Raw genomic sequence first — 15,001 nt, 5'->3', positions numbered from 1 at the left:
ACACACACACACACACACACACACACACACACACACACACACACACACACACACACACACACACACACACACACACACACACACACACACACACACACACACACACACACATTCTTCCTCTCTCTCTTTCTTTCACAGTGTGAAGTGCTGCGGTCGTATCTGCACCAGATCAGTGACGAGCCATCAGATATAATATGAGTCCCAAATGGCCCTCTATTCCCTATAAAGTGCACTATTTAATTTTATTTATTTTATTTCACCTTTATTTAACCAGGTAGGCAAGTTGAGAACAAGTTCTCATTTACAACTGCGACCTGGCCAAGATAAAGCAAAGCAGTTCGACACATACAACAACACAGAGTTACACATGGAGTAAAACAAACATACAGTCAATAATACAGTAGAAAAATAAGTCTATATACAATGTGAGCAAATGAGGTGAGATAAGGGAGGTAAAGGCAAAAAAGGCCATGGTGGCGAAGTAAATCCAATATAACAAGTAAAACACTGGAATGGTAGATTTGCAGTGGAAGAAAGTGCAAAGTAGAAATAGAAATAATGGGGTGCAAAGGAGCTAAATAAATAAATACAGTAGGGGAAGGGGTAGTAGTTTGGGCTAAATTTTAGGTGGGCTATGTACAGGTGCAGTGATCTGGGAGCTGCTCTGACAGCTGGTGCTTAAAGCTAGTGAGGGAGATGTGTTTCCAGTTTCAGAGATTTTTGCAGTTCGTTCCAGTCATTGGCAGCAGAGAACTGGAAGGAGAGACGGCCAAAGGAGGAATTGGCTTTAGAGGTGACCAGAGAGATATACCTGCTGGAGCGCGTGCTACAGGTGGGTGCTGCTATGGTGACCAGTGAGCGGAGATAAGGGGTGATAAGGGGGGACTTTACCTAGCAGGGTCTTGTAGATGACCTGGAGCCAGTGGGTTTGGCGACGAGTATGAAGCGAGGGCCAGCCAACGAGAGCGTACAGGTCGCAGTGGTGGGTAGTATATGGGGCTTTGGTGACAAAACGGATGGCAATGTGATAGACTGCATCCAGTTTATTGAGTAGGGTATTGGAGGCTATTTTGTAAATGACATCGCCGAAGTCGAGGATCGGTAATATGGTCAGTTTTACAAGGGTATGTTTGGCAGCATGAGTGAAGGATGCTTTGTTGCGAAATAGAAAGCCAATTCTAGATTTAACTTTGGATTGGAGATGTTTGATGTGAGTCTGGAAGGAGAGCTTACAGTCTAACCAGACACCTAGGTATTTGTAGTTGTCCACATATTCTAAGTCAGAACCGTCCAGAGTAGTGATGCTGGACGGGCGGGCAGGTGCAGGCAGCAATCGGTTGAAGAGCATGCATTTCGTTTTACTTGTATTGAAGAGCAGTTGGAGGCCACGGAAGGAGAGTTGTATGGCATTGAGTTGTATGGCATCGCGTCTGGAGGGTTGTTAACACAGTGTCCAAAGAAGGGCCAGAAGTATACAAAATGGTGTCGTCTGCGTAGAGGTGGATAAGAGACTCACCAGCAGCAAGAGCGACATCATTGATGTATACAGAGAAAAGAGTTGGCCCAAGAATTGAACCCTGTGGCACCCCCATAGAGACTACCAGAGGCCCGGACAACAGGCCCTCCGATTTGACACATTGAACTCTATCAGAGAAGTAGTTGGTGAACCAGGCGAAGCAATCATTTGAGAAACCCATGAAGGGAATAGGATGCCATTTGGGGCGTATCCATCAGATAGAGAGAGAAAGTTGCTGGTTTCATATGGCAGCATGCATAAATATGTTAATTGAAGATCAGGACACAGATATTTAGGGAATTATATCAAAGCAGTACAGTATATATATATATGTTGAGGATCTGTGATGGAAGCAACCCAGAAGTTCCCTTCTCTTTCTCCGAGTATCTTTCTCTCTCTGAGTATCTTTCTCTCTCTGAGTATCTTTCTCTCTCTGAGTATCTTTCTCTCTCTGAGTATCTCTCTCTCTTTGAGTATCTCTCTCTCTCCGAGTATCTTTCTCTCTCTGAGTATCTTTCTCTCTCTGAGTATCTTTCTCTCTCCGAGTATCTTTCTCTCTCCGAGTATCTTTCTCTCTCTGAGTATCTCTCTCTCTCTGAGTATCTCTCTCTCTCTGAGTATCTCTCTCTCTCTGAGTATCTTTCTCTCTCTGAGTATCTTTCTCTCTCTGAGTATCTCTCTCTCTCTCTGAGTATCTTTCTCTCTCTGAGTATCTTTCTCTCTCTGAGTATCTTTCTCTCTCTGAGTATCTCTTGTTCTGAGTATCTCTCAAGGGTTTTTATTGGCATGGGAAACATGTTTACATTGCAAAGCAAGTGAAATGGATAAACAAAAGTGAAATAACCAATAAAATGTGAACAGTAAATATTATACTCACACAAGTTCCAAAATAAAAAAGACATTTCAAATGTCATATTATGTCTATATACAGTGTGGTAGCAATGTGAAAATAGGTAAAGTACAAAATGGAAAATAAATAAATATGGGTTGTATTTACAATGGTGTTTGTTCTTCACTGGGTCCCCTTTTCTTGTGGCAACAGGTCACAAATCTTGCTGCTGTGATTGTACACTGTGGTATTTCACCCAATAGTTATGGGAGGTTACTAAAATTGTATTTGTTTTCAAAATCTTTGTGGGTCTGTGTAATCTGAGGGAAATACGGTGCCTTCGGAAAGTATTCAGACCCCTTGACTTTTTCTACATCTTGTTACGTTACAGCCTTATTCTAAAATGGGTTAAATTGTTTTTTTTCCTCATCAATCTACACTCAATACCTCATAATGACAAAGCAAAAACTGTTTTTTAGATTAAAAATAAAAATGTCCTAAAAATAAAAAACAAATACCTTATTTACATAAGTATTCAGACCCTTTGCTATGAGACTCGAAATTGAGCTCAGGTGCATCCTGTTTCCGTTGATCATCCTTGTGATGTTTCTACAACTTGATTGGAGACCACCTGTGGTAAATTCAATTGATTGGACATGATTTGGAAAGGCACACACCAGTCTTTAAAAGGTCCCACAGTTAACAGTGCATGTCAGAGCAAAAACCAAGCCATGAGGTCGAAGGAATTGTACGTAGAGCGCCGAGAAAGGATTGTGTCAAGTAATTATCTTTTTGTTTTCTCATGATTTGGTTGGGTCTAAGTGTATTGCTGTCCTGGGGCTTTGTTTGTGTTTGTAAACAGAGCCCCAGGACCAGCTTTCTTAGGGGACTCTTCTCCGGATTCATCTCTCTGTAGGCGATGGGTTTGTTATGGAAGGTTTGGGAATCTCTTCATTTTAGGTGGTTGTAGAATGTAACAGCTCTTCTCTGGATTTTGATAATTATATTTTGATATTTCTACAGGATTCTGCATGCGGAGTCTCAATTTGGTGTTTGTCCCATTTTGTGAATTCTTGGTTGGTGAGTGGACCCCAGACCTCACAACCATAAAGGGTGATTCTCTTTCTCTCTCTTTCTCTCTCTCTCTTTCTCTCTCTACTGTGCACGCGTCTCATCACAGTCCGTGTTGTGCCGTGAGGTGTAGTTTTTTCTGGTTTTTTTTAAATCTGATTTTACTGCTAGCTTGTTCTTAATCCTGCCTTCTTAACAACATTATCAACAAGGCAGGTCCTACAGGCCCTAGTATTGTCGCACCTTGACTACTGTTCAGTAGTGTGGTCAGGTGCCACAAAGAGGGAATTGGGGAAAATTGCAGTTGGCTCAGAACAGGGCAGCACGGCTTGCCATTAAAAATACACGGAGATCTAACATTAATGACATGCATGTCAAGAGAGAGATTGACTTCATTACTTGTTTTGTAAGAGGTGTTGACAAGCTGAATGTACCAAGCTGTCTGTTTAAGATACTAGCACACAGGTCAGACACCCATGCATACCCCACAACAGGAATCCCCCAGGGGTATGCGCAATGCGATCGGGGGTACAACAAATACATTTTTTATGAAAGAAACTATACAGACAATGCCTTCATCAAACAACACTGTTTCACGACGCATCAGTGATCAAATGGACTTTGGTGGTCAAGATGTGTTGGTATCTGTACTGATGGAGCAAAAGCCATGACAGGGAGACCTAGTGGAGTGGTAATGTGCGTTCAAGCAGTTGCTCCCAATGCCACTTGGGTACACTGCAGCATCCACCGAGAGGCTCTTGCTGCCAAAGGAATGCCTGACAGCATGAAATACGTTTTGGACACTCCAGTGAAAATGGTTAACTTTGTTAAAGCAATGCCCCTGAACTCTTGTGTATTTTCTGCATTATGCAATGTAACGGGCGTCGTATGAAGTGGACCAAGGCGCAGCGGGTTGAGTGCTCATTTGAACTTTTATTTGAACACTGAGAAAACAAAACAAGAAAACAAACGAACGCACAGTAATGCAGGCTACACACAGCTATGCAAAAACAACTTCCCACAATCGACAGGTGAAAAAGGGCTACCTAAGTATGACTCCCAATCAGCAACAACGATGTACAGCTGTTCCTGATTGGGAGCCATACCAGGCCAACACAAAGAAATATACAACATAGAAAAACCATAGAAATAAAAAACATAGAACAAAACCCCGACAACACAAAACAAACACACCTCTGCCACGCCCTGACCAAACTACAATGACAAATAACCCCTTATACTGGTCAGGACGTGACATGCAATGACATGGGCAGCGACCATGTAACGCTTTTACAACATACAGAAGTGCGCTGGTTATCAAGGGGCAAAGTATTGACATGGTTTGTTTAATTGAGAGACGAGCTTAAAGTTTTCTTTACTGATCATAATTTTCACTTGTCTGACCACTTGCATGATGATGAGTTTCTCATACGACTGGCCTATCTGGGTGATGTTTTTTCTCACCTGAATGATCTGAATCTAGGATTATAGGGACTCTCCGCAATATTAAAGTAAATGTGGGGGACAAAATTGAGGCTATGATTAAGAAGTTGGAGCTCTTCTCTGTCTGCATTAACAAGGACAACACACAGGTCTTTCCATCATTATATGATTTTGTGTGTGCAAATGAACTCAAGCTTACGGACAATGTCAAATGTGAAGAACCCGAGTGAGTTGGGTGCGCAATTACACAGGTACTTTCCCGAAACAGATGACACAAACAACTGGATTCGTTATCCCTTTCATTGCCCTGTCTCCAGTCTACTTACCGATATCTGAGCAAGAGAGCCTCATCAAAATTGCAACAAACGGTTCTGTGAAAATTGAATTTAATCAGAAGCCACTGACAGTATCCTGCCTTGGCAAATCGCGCTGTTAAGACACTGATGCCCTTTGCAACCACGTACCTATGTGAGAGTGGATTCTCGGCCCTCACTAGCATGAAATCTAAATACAGGCACAGACTGTGTGTGTACAAAGACTGAGACTCTCCAATTCAACCAAACATTGCAGAGTTATGATCATCCTTTCAAGCACAGCCTTCTCATTAACCTGTGGTGAATTCTTCACAATTTTCGATGAACAAATAAAAGTTTTATATGTAAGATGGCTAAATAAAGAGCAAAATTATTATTATTTGTGCCCTGGTCCTATTAGAGCTCTTTGTCACTTCCCACGAGCCAGGTTGTGACAAAAACTCACTTATTCTTATGTTTAATAAATGTATCATATAGTGTGTGTGTGTGGCAGGCGTACAATGAGATCTTGCACCAGCTGTTATTTACACAAATACATAGTCCGCCGCCCCTTGTCTTACCAGACGCCGCTTACCAGTGTATTACCTATGGTAGAGTACAGTACACTGTTAACAGGACCAGTGTATTACCTATGGTAGAGTACAGTACACTGTCAACAGGACCAGTGTATTACCTATGGTAGAGTACAGTACACTGTCAACAGGACCAGTGTATTACCTATGGTAGAGTACAGTACACTGTTAACAGGACCAGTGTATTACCTATGGTAGAGTACAGTACACTGTTAACAGGACCAGTGTATTACCTATGGTAGAGTACAGTACACTGTTAACAGGACCAGTGTATTACCTATGGTAGAGTACAGTACACTGTTAACAGGACCAGTGTATTACCTATGGTAGAGTACAGTACACTGTTAACAGGACCAGTGTATTACCTATGGTAGAGTACAGTACACTGTTAACAGGACCAGTGTATTACCTATGGTAGAGTACAGTACACTGTTAACAGGACCAGTGTATTACCTATGGTAGAGTACAGTACACTGTTAACAGGACCAGTGTGGAGAAGTACAGTACCCTGCCAGTAATACACCGTGAATGTACTGCCATTCTGACTCACAATGCATCCGGCCTAAACAAAAGCTATTCACATAGATTTGTAATGCCTTGAACTGCTCATTGGTTGGATGTGGAAAGACTTGAGAAGCGTGACAGATTGATGTATGATGCCATGTGGAATGTACAGATTCGGTGGAGTTTTCGATGGAATGAATGTGTCGTTTGGTGACACAGAGGTGGAGAAATTACATTTCAAGGTGAATTGCTTTGCACCATAAATGTCCCATTAGCACTGCATATTACACGGTCGTTATAGAAATGTGAGTAAAAAAAATATATATATATATATATAATGATTTCATCATGTGGGCCATATAAAAGGAACATGACTAAATAGATTTCATTCACATATTGAACACTAAGACTGAGTGAACACACCGGCACAATCACACATACCTTCACTAAAATAAATGATTCACCAATTACACCGTTGCAATAGGAAGAGACAAGGTGCCATTGAAAAACTCCAAACTCCCTTCGTCTGAATCCAACTACAGTATTTAGCTGAATGAATGAATGATACCAAATGCTGAATGAGATCACTGAGCACAATGAGATTAAGTTGCACATGATCACACAAACTCACTCTTAAATTCTGTGTGGGTGGGTGCCTCCTCTAGCTGTCCAGAAGTCTCCTGTTAACTTCGAGTGTTAAGCGTGCCTCAGCTAACAAATACATGAACGTGGTGAGTGCATTAAGTGAATCAGAGGGCTCCCGAGTGGCACTGCATCTCAGCGCAAGAGACATCACTACAGTCCCTGGTTCGAATCCAGGCTGTATCACATCTGGCTGTGATTGGGAGTACCATAGGGCGGCGCACAATTGGCCTAGTGTCATCCGGGGTAGGCCGTCATTGTAAATAAGAATTTGTACTTAACTGATGTGCCTAGTTAAATTTAAAAAAAAACAAGGCCACTTCTTTCTCATAAAGTGTCTTAGAGTAGGAGTGCTGATCTAGGATCAGGTCCTCCCTGTCCATGTGATCTAAAGGACCAGTATTCAGTCATAGTGCTGATCTAGGATCAGGTCCTCCCTGTCCATGTGATCTAAAGGACCAGTATTCAGTCATAGTGCTGATCTAGGATCAGGTCCTCCCTGTCCATGTGATCTAAAGGACCAGTATTCAGTCATAGTGCTGATCTAGGATCAGGTCCTCCCCTGTCCATGTGATCTAAAGGACCAGTATTCAGTCATAGTGCTGATCTAGGATCAGGTCCTCCCTGTCCATGTAATCTAAAGGACCAGTATTCAGTCATAGTGCTGATCTAGGATCAGGTCCTCCCTGTCCATGTGATCTAAAGGACCAGTATTCAGTCATAGTGCTGATCTAGGATCAGGTCCTCCCTGTCCATGTGATCTAAAGGACCAGTATTCAGTCATAGTGCTGATCTAGGATCAGGTCCTCCCTGTCCATGTGATCTAAAGGACCAGTATTCAGTCATAGTGCTGATCTAGGATCAGGTCCTCCCTGTCCATGTGATCTAAAGGACCAGTATTCAGTCATAGTGCTGATCTAGGATCAGGTCCTCCCTGTCCATGTGATCTAAAGGACCAGTATTCAGTCATAGTGCTGATCTAGGATCAGGTCCTCCCTGTCCATGTAATCTAAAGGACCAGTATTCAGTCATAATGCTGATCTAGGATCAGGTCCTCCCTGTCCATATGACCTTATTCTGTATGATCTAAAAGGTGAAATTGATCTCAGATCAGCGCTCCTACTCTGAGACATTGTGAATACAGTGTTTTACTTCTATGTAGAGGGACAGCATGCACACACATAAAAGAAGTACACATTCGTTGTTGCTTAATGTAATGATCCATGTATTATTGAATTCAATATACTGTAATCAGGCAGCTCCAATGTTTCAGCTGCTGCCATTCTCAAGGTACTGTGGACATTTTACCTCAGGATTCAGTAAAACATGTAGCAGTGTAACCGACCCTCCCAGTGTTCAATAATACAGTAGAGTCTTGTTAGGGCTCAGTCCCTCTCCAACCCTCTCAACAGGCTCCCACTGCTCTACAACAGAGGTGTGTGTGTGTCCTTGAGTTTTCTAGCCCCTCACAGGCAAGCAGATGCAGTGTCTGTTTCTCAATACAGCCTAGTTGTGTCCTTGGCTGGGATCTGGTTAGAGATGGAAAGGAAGGTGAGGACACTACAGGGAGAATGGGGATGGTTGGTAATGTTTGATTCTCCCTCTGTGCTTCTGTGATTACCTGAGAGGGAGGCGGGGGACGCAGAGGAGAGAGATTAACGTGATGAACAGTTAGTAATTTAGCAGATGCTCTTATCCAGAGCGACTCAGTTAGTCATTTAGCAGTCGCTCTTATCCAGAGAGACTCAGTTAGTCATTTAGCAGACACTCTTATCCAGAGCGACTCAGTTAGTCATTTAGCAGTCGCTCTTATCCAGAGAGACTCAGTTAGTCATTTAGCAGACGCTCTTATCCAGAGAGACTCAGTTAGTCATTTAGCAGACACTCTTATCCAGAGAGACTCAGTTAGTCATTTAGCAGACACTCTTATCCAGCGACTCAGTTAGTCATTTAGCAGTCGCTCTTATCCAGAGAGACTCAGTTAGTCATTTAGCAGACGCTCTTATCCAGAGACTCAGTTAGTCATTTAGCAGTCGCTCTTATCCAGAGAGACTCAGTTAGTCATTTAGCAGACGCTCTTATCCAGAGAGACTCAGTTAGTCATTTAGCAGACGCTCTTATCCAGAGACTCAGTCACTAGATAGCTCGGTGGGACAAGACCAACAGATACATTTTAGTGACTCTAAAATAACACGAAGGAAGGAAGGAAGGAAGGAAGGAAGGAAGGAAGGAAGGAAGGAAGGAAGGAAGGAAGGAAGGAAGGAAGGAAGGAAGGAAGGAAGGAAGGAAGGAAGGAAGGAAGGAAGGAAGGAAGGAAGGAAGGAAGGAAGGAAGGAAGGAAGGAAGGAAGGAAGGAAGGAAGGGCTGTTTTATGACCTGAGGCCTTGAAAACAGCACTGCCTTGCTGGTATGTGACAGAATACAGAATCTAGCTCCGATTCATCACTCATCTAAAATAGACAAAAAAATGCACATGCACGCACGCACGCACACACACACACACACACACACAGCATTGTGGACTCAAGTGGTTTCTCGCATCACTTAACACAGACTTACAGACACACCCACATCGACACATACCACACATACACTGAGGGTGCACCAAAATGCACGTAGTCCTGAAGCCTGTACGCTAATATACACTGGAGTACAGGGTCATTCATAACCATTAACAACAACACCATCATTAGCCAACGCATGATGACACACTGCAGCTGATCTATTCATGATTCATCCAGCTAGCTAATGTTTCTAAAGAGTGGCTGGGTGAGAAGTGATGAACAGATGTTGGAGCTTAATTTGATCACCCTGTTGCAGGATAACTTTTCTGCAATGAAGGAAATGTAAAACGTGTAGTTTATTTGAGGGTTAAATAGGATTTTGACGTTTGTAATTTCCACTTTAAAATGTCAGACTTGATTTACCCCAACGAAAAATGTATTAACCCCTACAACAATGTCCATTCATTATAATCCACATAATAATTCACATTTCCTGTTGCTGCAGGATTATTTTCCTGCTGTAGCAAAGTGTTTCAAATGAAGATCCCACATCTGTATGAAGAATGAAAATGACCTCCATAATAGACAAACAGAGCAGAAATCTACCAAGGCAGATGCCTCTCATTGTTTTCAATCCAAGTGTAACTTTCCTCACTCAAAGAATTGATCCATCATTTTTTTTTATGATGTGAAGAAGAACCCTTAAAAAAAAAAAATTAAATAGCAGGGACGCAGTTGAAGAACTGCGTTCCAATTTCTGCGATAGCGACAACTCCCCGAGTTGTATTACTCAGCCGCACCCTACCTTGGTTGAATCCAGATACAGCAGTTCCCACCCAAAACCCCTCCACTGTCAGAGAATCTTCCCTATCCATGTTATACATTTCTATAACCCCTTACCATAACGCATGGCCAGTTAGGACGCAATAGGAGTTGAAGACTACTTGCTGAGTGTTGTTCCTTATCACATTTTGGAAAAAATAGTGTACTTTAAAGGTGTTGCCAAACATCACAGCACTCACTCACTCACCACACACACACAAAAAAACTTAGGATATTCAGACAAGTGGACTTTGTTTCCATTCTGTCCCTAACTGACTGCAACAACAATAGCACTACTGGAGATGAAAGGCTCCAGGTCCACTGGGGTTAACTCACCTGCAGGAGACGGTGATTTCTACTTTAGTGGCGGGGATGTTCCCGGTGATCGGGTCGAACTCGTACACCGAGGCCATGTCCTCTAGCTTGTCCATCACGTCCCCCTCCATAGGGGCAAGCGCAAGGGCGAGCGCGCGGGGCGGCTCGGGCGCGATCCGTGACTCGCACAGCCTGGCCCCGGTCGAACGCGTGTTGGGTGGTGATTGTGTCGTGTCCAAACTCCCGGTGGGTCGCGATAACACTGAGAGAGCCACCCAGGGAGAGACAGAGAGAGAGATTCAGGGAAACTGGACACCAATAGCCCTCTGGAGAAGCGCACTTGACGAACTATCCATAGATAGTGCCGTTTAGCCTGGGGAGACCCTGGAAGCGACCTACCGTTCTGCCGCGCTAGCTACAGCTGATACCGCAAAGCTCACGGTAACAGCAGGCAGCACATCATAGGAGAGTAACCTGGTGACCTGGTCTCTGCGTGTCAAGAGGAGCTCTACTCCATCAGCTGATGAGCAGACTGAGCGGACCGGAGACTGAAGAGAGACAACGCGGTTTCTACACTACACTACTACGCTCTCCTCCACCTCCCTCCCACATGCGATTCCACGCGGGCGTTCCCACGCGGGCGTTCCCAGCCAGCCTCCCGGCTATATGCTCACAGCTGGATGCTTCTGTAATGCCTTCATTCAGGTGTCATAGCTGGTCATCTATTTTCACCCATATATCCGTGGTGTTTCTGTGGATTCACCTTAAAGCTACATTATAAAAATAGCCTAATATATTCTGTGTCAGGCATGCATTTACAGAGCAACAAACCCAACATCATTATATATGGCTGAATCCAACGTATGCATTTTGCAGATCGTTAATGACACCGTCTGCCATTTCAGTCGATTAATTCAGTCAGTGTTGTCATTACATTACATATGTGAGAGTGGCAATAAATCGTCATTAAAAGTGCGCCTAGTTTCAGCACCACAGTAGTGGACAGCTCACCCGTCGCCTGCGTTGCTAGTGCTGCTTTTATAGAGCAATACAACTCGTTTTCTGTGGTGGTTTATGAACACACAGGGAATCTGCAGACTGTCTCTAAGCCACAGAGGATAGTGATGCTTTTTCATCTGTAAAAGTGACCCTCCACCTCCAATAAGAGTTCTATTGTTCTCTCGCTCTTTTCTTTCCCCTCACTCTCTCTCTCACACATCCCAGCACACACACCAACACACACCCCAGCACACACACCAGCACACACACCAACACACTAGGGAGGCAAAGCAAGGCAGTCAGCCAGAGAGCGGTTGGTTGTTTCCCTCTCTATACTAGGAAATTATTGAACACCGCTCCGGAAATCAATTTACCCCGTCTCTGTCTGTAACATTTCACCCTGTCTCTGTCTGTAACATTTCACCCCGTCTCTGTCTGTAACATGTCACCCTGTCTCTGTCTGTAACATGGGCTCTCCCCGTCTCTGTCTGTAACATGTCACCCTGTCTCTGTCTGTAACATGTCCCCCTGTCTCTGTCTGTAACATGTGCACCCTGTCTCTGTCTGTAACATGGGCTCACCCCGTCTCTGTCTGTAACATGTTACCCTGTCTCTGTCTGTAACATGTCCCCCTGTCTCTGTCTGTAACATGTGCACCCTGTCTCTGTCTGTAACATGTCACCCCGTCTCTGTCTGTAACATATCCCCCCGTCTCTGTCTGTAACGTGTCACCCCGTCTCTGTCTGTAACATGTCACCCTGTCCCTGTCTCTGTCTGTAACATGTCACCCTGTCTCTGTCTGTAACATGTCACCCTGTCTCTGTCTGTAACATGGGCTCACCCCGTCTCTTTCTGTAACATGTCACCCTGTCTCTGTCTGTAACATGTCACCCTGTCTCTGTCTGTAACATGTTACCCCGTCTCTGTCTGTAACATGTTACCCCGTCTCTGTCTGTAACATGTCACCCCGTCTCTGTCTGTAACATGGTCCCCCTGTCTCTGTCTGTAACATGTCACCCTGTCTCTGTCTGTAACATGCTCACCCCGTCTCTGTCTGTAACATGGTCTCACCCCGTCTCTGTCTGTAACGTCACCCTGTCTCTGTCTGTAACATGTCACCCTGTCTCTGTCTGTAACATGTCACCCTGTCTCTGTCTGTAACATGTCACCCTGTCTCTGTCTGTAACATGTCACCCTGTCTCTGTCTGTAACAGGAACTAGGCTGACAGTGACCACTCTCTCTTTCTTGTGTGCATACATAGACACCACCTCTCCTGTTAAATGACTAGCATCTGTAAAGGGCATCGTAGTCATGGTCAGGTGGGTGAGCAAGTTAGTGCAGATGTGTCCAAGACGTGGCAGAGAGGGAGGAGGAAGAGTGAGAACCTTTCTATTTGTAATTGTGATATTCTTAGTTACAATTGTCCCTGTGATACCACTGTGCTAGTTTCTGGTCAACCCTCACTTCCCACTCATTCTACTTCAATGTTCTTCAATTTCTTTGGTTCTTGGGATGAGAGGGGGTGACAGGGTTCAGAGGTCATCTCATTAGAACTGTTGGTGAGCATCTTCTGAACAGGATAAAGAGCTTCCAGCCATGCCAGACCAGCAGGTGGTCGTGGTGGTGCACATGTACAGCTGCTGCCAACACCAAGAGTTTTACACAGTTGTCTTTTGCTCTCGCTCTCTCTCACTCTCTCACTCTCTCACTCTCACACTCTCTCACTCCCACACTCTCTCTCTCACACTCTCTCTCACTCTCTTTCTCTCTTTCTCTCTCTCTTTCTCTCTCTCTTGCCCCCTCTCTCTCTTTCTCTCTCTCTCTCTCTCTCTTGCCCCCTCTCTCTCTCGCCCCCTCTCTCTCTCTTGCCCCCTCTTTCTCTCTCGCCCCCTCTCTCTCTCTCGCCCCCTCTCTCTCACACTCTCTCGCCCCCTCTCGCTCTCTCTCTCTCTCTCTCACCCCCTCTTGCTCTCTCTGATTCCTCTTCCAGTGGTCTAATTACTGTATTTCAGCTCCTAGCGTGCGTCATGAAGAACAAAAATATTGCCTTTCTGGAAGCAATTAGTCAAATCAAACTATAAGTGGGTGTTGTTGGGGACAGATGAGGACCATGGGGACAATCACTTCTGTAATGGACAGAAAGGTCAGCAATAACATCCTCCCTGTCTGTATTGTATCTTTAAGATAGCCTTCTCATTCTCATAATCAGTGCTGTGGTAATAACATCCATTAAAACCAACACAATAAACTAGAAACAGCGAGTGTACTGAGCTGGGAAGCATTGTACAAATCCAACCCCATCTGTTGTGGGTATTTATACATTCCACAGCTAAAAGCTTCGTCATGGGGGACTTCCGGTAGGGCGCAGAGCTGATCATTCGCATCCTTTTTAGCTCCGCTACAAATTTGAAATAAATCCTGAAATAAGTTCACCCTTAAGCTTAATGTACCAGGAAAGGCAACAATAGTTTATTAGCTTCCGAAACCAACAATGCTGACAAAGAAAAGTCACACCAAAAAGCCAGACTTAACAAGTGAAAGTTTAGATTCTGAGGACGAAGGCGTCATGCTAGCTTCATGTGCTAGTGGTGGAAGCAGGAATGAGGCGATAAACACGTGCAGTGCCGTTAGAGCCGACGATATCCTCAAGGCCATCAAAGATATGAATGCAGAATTCTCTACCAAATTCGAAAATGTACTGTCTGTAGTAGACAACGTTAAAAAGGAAATCAAAGCATGTGCTGGGCAAATCTCTCAGGCTGAGGTACGCATCTCTGGAACCGAAGACACCAATTTGTAAGTCGCTCTGGATAAGAGCGTCTGCTAAATGACTTAAATGTAAATGTTAAATGAAGACAACATTATAGCCCTGCAGGCAACAACCACCGCTCTTGAGGAAAAGGTTGAATCGCTTACCTCTAAACTAGTTGATTTGGAGGGCCGCAGCAGGAGATTAAACTTGAGATTAGTACATCTCCTCGAAGGCGCTGAGGGGAGCGATGCTTGCTCATTCCTAGAGCGGTGGCTTCCCGAGGCTCTGAAGATGGAGCCACTCCGCTCTCCTTCGATCAATGAGAGAGCTCATCGGATTTCTGGCCCACAATCCGACCCCAACGCACCCCCGAGGGCTCTGATAATGTAGTTCTTAAACTATAAAGATGAGATGCACGTGGTGAATGCAGCCAGGGCGAAAGGGAGAACTCCACAAGAATCGGCAAGTTATGTTCTTCCCAGATCTCTCCACGGAGAGAGCAGCGGCTACGGGCTAAGGCTATCCGGTATGGAATCATCTTTCCAGGGCGTCTGAGGGTCTCTCACGGTGATCGTTCCTACATTTTGGAAACACCAGCCAGGGCGGAGCAGTTTCTTGAGAAGCTAGGCAGAGGTGTGGAAGCGGAGCAACACTGAAGAAGTAGCAATAGCAACGGAAAGTTAAACTTTGACCTATCTTTCGAACTGTTGCTTTGGG

General features: G+C 44.4%; 1 protein-coding gene across 3 annotated transcripts in view; it reads right to left on the bottom strand.

Moving 5' to 3' along the window:
* The window catches only part of LOC106566113 (copine-5), a 285,747-nt gene extending 274,100 nt beyond the window's left edge, over nucleotides 1–11,647 (bottom strand). Inside the window, exons 1-2 of one of the 3 annotated variants that reach the window (XM_045691901.1) lie at nucleotides 10,932–11,647; nucleotides 10,554–10,794 (exon numbers count right to left, since the gene is read on the bottom strand). In XM_045691901.1, the coding sequence (XP_045547857.1) occupies nucleotides 10,554–10,663 (110 nt within the window). In that variant the 5' untranslated portion in view covers nucleotides 10,664–10,794; nucleotides 10,932–11,647. Of the gene's footprint in view, nucleotides 1–10,553 lie in introns of all 3 variants that reach the window. The other 2 variants (XM_045691900.1, XM_045691902.1) reach the window with 2 other exon arrangements.
* Nucleotides 11,648–15,001: the final 3,354 nt, after the last annotated feature.

Source organism: Salmo salar, chromosome ssa12, assembly GCF_905237065.1.
Source record: "Salmo salar chromosome ssa12, Ssal_v3.1, whole genome shotgun sequence".
In the NCBI taxonomy this organism is placed as follows: domain Eukaryota; kingdom Metazoa; phylum Chordata; class Actinopteri; order Salmoniformes; family Salmonidae; genus Salmo; species Salmo salar.
This window is presented reverse-complemented; position numbering and strand designations above follow the sequence as displayed.